At 48.1% G+C, this 8,059-nt stretch overlaps 1 protein-coding gene across 1 annotated transcript; it reads right to left on the reverse strand.

Moving 5' to 3' along the window:
* Positions 1–4,500: 4,500 nt before the first annotated feature.
* LOC119278041 (hornerin-like) lies at positions 4,501–6,283 on the reverse strand. The gene has a single exon (XM_037559389.1). It carries the CDS (start codon positions 6,204–6,206, stop codon positions 4,722–4,724), a length of 1,485 nt encoding a protein of 494 aa, XP_037415286.1. The 5' UTR covers positions 6,207–6,283; the 3' UTR covers positions 4,501–4,721.
* Between the last annotated feature and the right edge of the window lie 1,776 nt (positions 6,284–8,059).

Here is an 8,059-nt window from a genome sequence, read left to right on the forward strand (position 1 = left end):
CAACTATCTGTTTGCAGGTACTATCAAAAGTTTTTCCTTGCAATGTTTATCCTCGATATTTATCTATCTTGCAGGAAAAGTAAAAGATCTACGATGACAGGAAATCATCGAATTATGGTACAAATGGGGAGAGGTACATTGAGTAATAGATCAACTATATTTCCTATGGTTGGATATGCTATGATTATTATCCTTCGATTATCTAACCTTGCAGGAGAACAAAGTCAGTTTCAGTCTAAATTTCATAAGACGTGAAAGTTATCTTTATGACTAACAAAGTGTTTTTTCTCACATATATCATTCATATCATCTCTATTGCAGGAAAACCACATCTGAAGCTTACCCACTCTGATCAATATACTCATGTTTATCTTGCTCTGTTCATACTCGAATACTAACATGCAGGAATTTACATATCATGTGGATTCAAATAATGTCTGAGAAAATCTTCATGGCATATCCTTCGTCACAAATAATTTCAAAGTATTCACGATATCTAACTCTTTTCAAAGATTGTCTGACAGGAACCATCTCAGAAAATGTCGAGTGCATTGGAAAAGACCACAAATGAGATCATAGGTCAATGTCACTCTTACAAAGAATTATCCCGCTACTCTCCGTTTATATTATGCTCTGATGCATACCTTCAGGGGGAGCCTGTTTTATCTTCGTAATTATGTCTCTTTTTTATCACCCTTCACATTACATTCCACTCTTTATCTATCCTTCCATGTAATCTATTTTGTCAACAATCATCCAAAAAGGGGGGAGATTGTTGGTGCAATATCTGCCTTCCTGTGTTTTGGAGATTGTTGACAAAAACAGGTATGGATTGATTGTTTGCTAGTGCATACAGAGAGAAATAGTCCATACAGAAACCGAAGAGAATGTTGTCTCCGGTGCCAAGTTCTAGGAACTTCATCGAAGTATATCTACGCTGCAGAGAAGAATGAGCTACATCTGTTAAAGACATGTAGATGAAAATATTGTTGTGAAGGAATTATCCCCTCGAAAGATTAATGCTGAAGCAAAGCATTTGATTCGATGTTGTTGTCCGAAGAAATTGACTGTAGCGAGCGGAAGTTGAAGACAAATTGAAGACGTAGTATTCTTTTTTCTCTTTCTTGTTTTGTTCATTTTAGTCATAGGACCTCCATACTACGAAGATGGGTATAGGTTCTCGAAGCTTAGATCCATTGTGATGCTTAGCCCAAAACCTATGAAAGTTGCGAGAGAAATCTCTTTGTGTTCCAAGCAAATACTTGCCAGCAAGAAACTGTGTCGCTGCGAGAGATTTGTCTCAGACCGAGGAGTTAGCTACTTGCTCCGCAAGTAATGTGACCGTTGTGCTCAAAATCCGACCGTTGGACTCGTGTCGTTCGGCCATTGGCCGCTCTCGATGTCTAATTTGCTCATTTCCCATCTGGGAAGGCCGCGGCTATAAATAGCCAACCCGCGCCGGCTTTGTCCGGTGGCTGCTTCGCTAAAGATTTCTGAGAAGATTGAGTTGAGCACCCCCTCTCTGAGTGATTTGAGTTTAAGATCCACCGAGAGAAAAATCAAGAGCCCAAACTTAGACAGTGGTTGAGCATCACAGTAGTCCAAGTTAGAGTTCTTGCACCTATTACTCTTGAGAGCTGTGCACTCTCTAGACAGATAGGTTTCGGCTCGAGTGTTGAAGAGTTGTTGTCTTCAACGAGCTAGATGTTTAGCAACCAAGAGTGATTGTGGTTCGCGAAGGTCAACCGAAGGTTGGGAGATCGCTGACAAGTATCTACCACGAGTGAAATCAACTGAAATTTGATCAGCTTTGAGTTGAAGGAGAATAGGGTGAAGAGAGTTTATCTTCCGTATTAAGTCACAGCCCCTCCAACCAGATGTAGCCCTTTGGCAGAAGGGTGAACCGGTCTACCAAATCTCTCTGTCGCCATCGAGCGCCACTGGTTCAAATTTACTTCACTGCATTACTTTCAGCAGCTCTCTTATGTTCTCTGTGATGATAGTTATCTGATCAGTTATCTTCTGTTGCATATCATTCAGTTCCCTCTCGCTGTGTCTATTATCATTCGCTGATCACATTGTTGCACCTCCATCTTTTTGTCAAGCTATCTCAGTTTTATTGTTTTCCTCTGTGTTGTGATCTATTCTATCTGTATTGTTTGTCTTCGTAGTTATCCATCGCAGTTCTGCTCTAGCTCTGTGTAATGATATTACTTTTGTTGGCGTATAGCATTACCATCGTCACCATCAAGCCTGTTATATATTACGCATGAACCATTATTGCATCCTACATCAAAGATTTTGTTCCTCAATAGTAAGCTTGATTGAGTTCGTATCTTCGGAATCTTATTTACGCTGCTGTGTTTGGGATCTGTTCAAAGCATTCACAAGAATGTTTGAATCTCCCATTCACCCCCCTCTAGTCGATATACTCTTGGTCCTAACACCGTCAATTACAAAGTTCCAAGCGTCTTCCTCAAACTTGATATCTCTAAGGCCTTTGACTCTCTTTCCTGCCATTCCTCATGGAGGTGTTGAGGGCGCGAGGATTCGGCAGTAAATGGCTATACTAGGTGTCCACACTCCTAGCCATGGTGAGCACCAAAATCATAGTGAATGGAGTTTCGGGAAGATCAATTTTGCACGCAAAAGGGTTGCGGCAGGGGGACCCGATCTCCCCCTGCTATTTTTGATCACCATGGATGCTCTATCTGCAATCATGTGCAAAGCCACGGCCAAAGGGACCCTGAGCTTGTTTCAAGAATCACTCCGTTATAGCGGTTTTCCATCTATGCTGACGATGTGGCTATGTTTATCAAGCCGGAGCTGGCAGACTTGTTTTGCAGCAGAGAGCTGTTAGAGATCTTTGGCGGTGCCTCGGGTTTGAGAATCAAGTACAACAAATCGGCGACCACGCTCATCAGGGGCACGGAAGAGGATGTAGCAAGAGTTAGCGACATCCTAAACTGCAGTTTGAGTGAATTCCCATGTCGGTATCTTGGCATCCCACTGGCCATCAAGAAATTGACGAGAGCGGATTGGCAACCGCTGTTGGACCAAGTGAGAAAAATCATCCCAGCCTGGTAGCATGGCCTCATTCGGAGTTTTGGATGGTTGATCTTAGCTAAATTAGTGATCTCCGCGAGACCAATCCATCAGCTACAGGTACTCGATGCACTATTATGGGTGTTCGAGCAGATTGAAACATGGATGTGGGCGTTCTTTTGGGCTGGGAAGGAGAAGGTCAATGGTGGAGTGTGCTCGGTAGCTTGGGACAAGGTGTGCCGCCCAATTTCTCTTGGTGGGATGGGAGTGAAAGACCTACAGTTGCAGGCCTTCGCCTTGCACGTCAGGTGGGAGTGGTTACGTAGATCGGATCTCAACAGGCCATGCCAGGGCATACCTATGGTAGAAGATAAGGAGGCCAAGCTCGTGTTTAACAGACTCGTCAAGATTATGTTGGGAGTTGGGGATAGAGTCCTATTCTGGAAGGATAGGTGGATACACGGATTTACAGTGGGCGAGATCGCGCCCGCTGTTCTGTTGTTGGTAAGCACCAGGGCGCGCAACGGCAGGATGGTTCAGCAAGCTTTGATCGATAACGAATGGTCATGGGATGTGGAGGGCGACATCACCTTCACGTTGCACATGCAGATTGCCAATATGTTTGCCTCGATCACCACCATGCCGTGCAACGAGCTCTTGCATGACCAGTTTCTCTGGCCAGCAGACGTGTCTAGAAAGTACACAGCCAAATCGGTCCACCAGAGACTGTCCATGGGGTTGGTGATATCGCCTACGGCGGCGTGTATCTGGAGGAGTTGGGCACCTCTGCGGTGCAAGATTTTCGCATGGTTCATGGTGTAGTACAGGCTGTGGACCTTGGACAGGCAAGCCAGACACGGCCTCCAAGGTTGTGGACCTTGGACAGGCGAGCCAGACATGGCCTCCAGGATGAGCCTTCAACATGTTACACTTGCCTGCAGGAGCAAGACAACGTCGATCACATCCTTGCCCGTTGTGTCTATGCGAGAGAAGTTTGGCACCGCTGTTTCGAGGGGCTTAATCTGAACATCGTGCCTCCCACTACACTCACTACATTCAAGGATTGGTGGCTCGATGGGAGGAGGGGGTTTTCGGGCAGAGTTTTGCGAGGGTTTAACTCCTTTGTGATATGGACCGCATGGGCGCTCTGGAAGCAAAGAAACACTAGGGTGTTCAACCGAACAGCAGAACAAAAAACACCTGAACGACTTGTGATCCAGGTGTTCGATGAGATCAACGAGTGGAGGCTTGCCGGCCTCGGTGTAGGTGGTCTAGACCCTTTTGTGAGAGGTTAGCTAGGTTTTTTTTAGTTGGTGCAGGTGTGAGGTTCGGCCAAATGAGATGTTCGCATCCTAGTTTGGCTTCTTGTAATTTGTTCTCTCTGTATGGTACGCCATTTCCATACTCTCGAAAAAAAACGACGACCATCAAGAGCATGTTGCAAAGTGAGGCGCATGCTAATAATCAAACTTGTGTAAAGTAAATTATTGTACCGATGCCACTTATGGTGGATGCAGGATATGAGTTGGAAATACATCTTATTTAGACACTTTTGCAATGCAAAGGTCCACCAAATACTGGCATGCATACACACATGCAGGAGCATGAGCAGATAAGTATCACTGTAGGTAGGATTGTATCACGCTGGTAGTCGGAGGTGGGCACCACGCAGGAGCTCAGTAGTAGCTGTGATTCTTGGGCTGTGCGCACCCGCCGCCATAGCCGCCGCCGCCGAGCTGCTGGTGGCGCTCGTACGCCGCGTAGTACTGCGTGCCGCCGGGCGCCGCAAGGCCCACCACCTCCTCTTCGCAGTCGCTCTCCTCCTCGCTCTCTTCGTCACTCTCACACCCGTGGTTGAACCGCTGCTTCTCTCTCTCACGGCGTTGGGTAAGAGCATCATACCCTGCGACGCCGCCGACGCCGCACCCTTGCTGCGGGTACGCATTTTGCAGGCCGCCGGAGGCCCCGTGCTGCTTCTGGACGAGCGTGTCGTACCCGGCGACGCCGGTGGCGCACCCTTGCTGGTACGACGCGTTCTGCGCCACACCGCCGTGGTAGAAAGTGGTGTTACTGGTGTACCCTCCGTACCCTCCGGCGTCGGCACCGTGCTGGTAAGCCATCTGCCGGCCGCCGTAGCCGTGCTTCGTCTGCTTCGCGCCGCCGTGGTGGAAAGCAGCGTCGTATCCTCCGGCATCAGCATCGTGCGCGTAAGCCTTTTGCCCAGCGCCGTAGCCGTGCTTCTGCGTCGCGCTGCCGTGGTGGACACCGCCGTACCCTCCGGCGTCGCTCCCGTGCTGGTATGCCTTCTCCCCGTAGCCGTGCTTCTGCACCGAGCTGTCGTGGTGGACGCCGTCGTATCCTCCCGCTGCAGCGCCATGCTGGTACTGCTCGCCTCCGTAGTCGTGCTTCTTCACGACGCCGTAGCTGTCGTGGTGGAGGGCGGCGGCGGCGCTCCCATGCTCGTACGCCTTGTGCTCGTTGTAGCCGTGCTTCTGGACCGTGCTGTCGACGTACGCCTTCTGCTCGCCGCCGTAGCCGTGCTTCTGGACCTTGCTGTCCTGATGGAGAGCGGTGTACCCCTTGAGATTGCCTTCATGCTGGTACGCCGTATGCTCGCCGCCGTAGCCGCTCTTCTGGACCTTGCTGTCCTGGTGGTGACCACCGTACGCCTTCTGCTCGCCATAGCCATGCTTCTGCGCCGAGCTGTCATGGTGGGCCTCAGCCCCATAATGCTGGTAAGCCTTCTGCTCACCGTAGGCATACTTCTGCGTTGCGCCGGTGCTGTCGTGGCTGGCAGCGTCGTAGCCTCCATGCTGATACGACGACGTCTTCTGCCCGCCGTAGCCACCGTGCTTCTGCACGGAGCTTTCGTGGTGGTGAGCGCTGTACCCTCCGGCGCCGCTCTCATGCTGGTACGACGACGCCTTCTGCTCGCTGTAGCCGCCGTGCTTCTGCGCGGCGTTGTCACAGACGAGGGCGTCGAAGCCTCCGACGTCGCTCCCGTTGTACGCGGCCTGCTTACCGTTGAGGCTCATGTGGCTGATCTCCGTCACGACGGTGGTCACGGAGTCGGAGTTCTGGGTGTGGTAGCTTATCACGGGCTTGCTCTGGCTCTGGCCGTAGCCGCCACCGAAGCCCAAAGCACGCTTGACGATGGACATGGCTGCTTGCTTGCTTGGGCTCCTGGCTACTTGCTCTTACTACTACGGCTAGCTTGTGTTTTTGTCTTGCTAGTTGCTTTGTGCTCTGCTGTATGTGGCAGCCTTGGGAGGTAGGGTTTTATAGGCGCCGTGGCGAGGATGGGAGCCATAGCATTTGTGCTTGGTATGGTAGCTGATGGATATATGCTCTAAACTTTATATCTGGTCAAGCATCTAGTCGTTCAAACCTAAGGTCCGTATATATCTCCAAATTTCCAAGCATCTTGTAAATTTCGAAGCACCTAGTGATTCCAACCCAATTTCGGTGCCTGGCGGGAATGTAAATTTCCAAGCATCCTCGCCAAATTTCCAAGCATCTTGTATATATCTCCAAATTAACAAGCATATCTTGTAATTATTGGAAGATTAAAGCCAAGATCATATTCGCGAGCCATATTTGATGGCCTGTTTTCATCCCACGCCTGGTGGGATGCTTACTTATCGTATCTTACAGTGAAATGATTAAACAATTTGTGCTAACGTGTCACATAAATAGCTTTTTCTTTCTTTCGAAAAGAGGGTAGAAAACCCAGGTCCTGCACTGATAGATGTACGCATCATTCTACTACCACATAGTTTTTAATAATTCAAGAGAGGACAAGATCAATTAAACCTATAACAAGATTGAAACAATCGAAAACAACACATGATCATGATGCCTCATGTGTCACTAATCTAATTAAATTTTTGTAACCTGAGTGACCATTTCCCAGCGGTTGCACCTGGAGTCCATGCATGCCCGGTTCTCCTCCCACCGAAGATAGGACCACACACATAGCCAATTGATTGTCGGGGTTAGGGAAGGTTCAACCCTGGTCTTCTGCATTCGTCATCTCAATAGCCACTAAGGGACACCTTGTTCTAGCCCAGAGGCATGATTCATCAATAATTAGCTTACACAACTTATCCACCAACCGGTATCTTGTATTGAAAATCCGGCCAGTCGTTCTTTCAAAAGGAAACAAGAAATGAGAATGACCAATGAATTGAGGTACATGGAAGCAACTTTTGAGAAGGAATTATCCTCGCATGCCACCAATCTGTGAGAGAAGAGGTAGCAAAGTAAGGTGTCTGCCTCGCCTGCAAACCACCCTAGCCAACATCTTCCACGGTCCAATAGAAAACTGACACGAGACGGGTAAATGGCAAGTTGTTTCTCTCCTGTTGAAACAAAGTTGACAACAACTACAACGTGGTCAAACCCTTTTCTCAAGATTGTCAGCAGTTAAGCTCTTCCCTTGTCTAGGTAAAAATCTTGCATTTAAGCAGAGCAAAGATGAACCGGATAAGGTTGCTGAAGTCAATCGAGTGCAGGGTTAACTGAAATATTCATGCAAATTTCTTCGAATAAATCCCTCTTTTAGTCCATCACCAAGTCAATGTATCATTTGTTCTAGGCAGAAGACTACAGAGCAGCCTTTTGATAACATTTGTGGATTCATGAAGGGAATTCTGAGGGAGATAATTTTTCATGAACTTCAACCAGGAATCATCTTCAAGAGCATCAACCTATATTACTTTTGGTAAAACACTGTAGAAGGTTTGGCTTGCAAAAAAGGCATCTCCAAGAGCCACCGATCATACCAAAGTTTTGTAAGCATGCCATCGCCTATATTCATGTAAGTGTTTCAGATGCTTTAAGTTGCATCATCAACAGGGGAGGGTGATCCCATGCCTCGGATTGTTAGGTTCCATCTAGGGTTGCCACCGCCAACGAAGCTTCAGGCATTGCTTTAGGCTCTGATATAATGAATGTCAAGCCCGCCTAACTCCATTGGCCGACACACATCGGTCGAACGCACAAGACACCTCCC

This window comes from Triticum dicoccoides, chromosome 3B (genome assembly GCF_002162155.2).
Source record: "Triticum dicoccoides isolate Atlit2015 ecotype Zavitan chromosome 3B, WEW_v2.0, whole genome shotgun sequence".
In the NCBI taxonomy this organism is placed as follows: Eukaryota; Viridiplantae; Streptophyta; class Magnoliopsida; order Poales; family Poaceae; genus Triticum; species Triticum dicoccoides.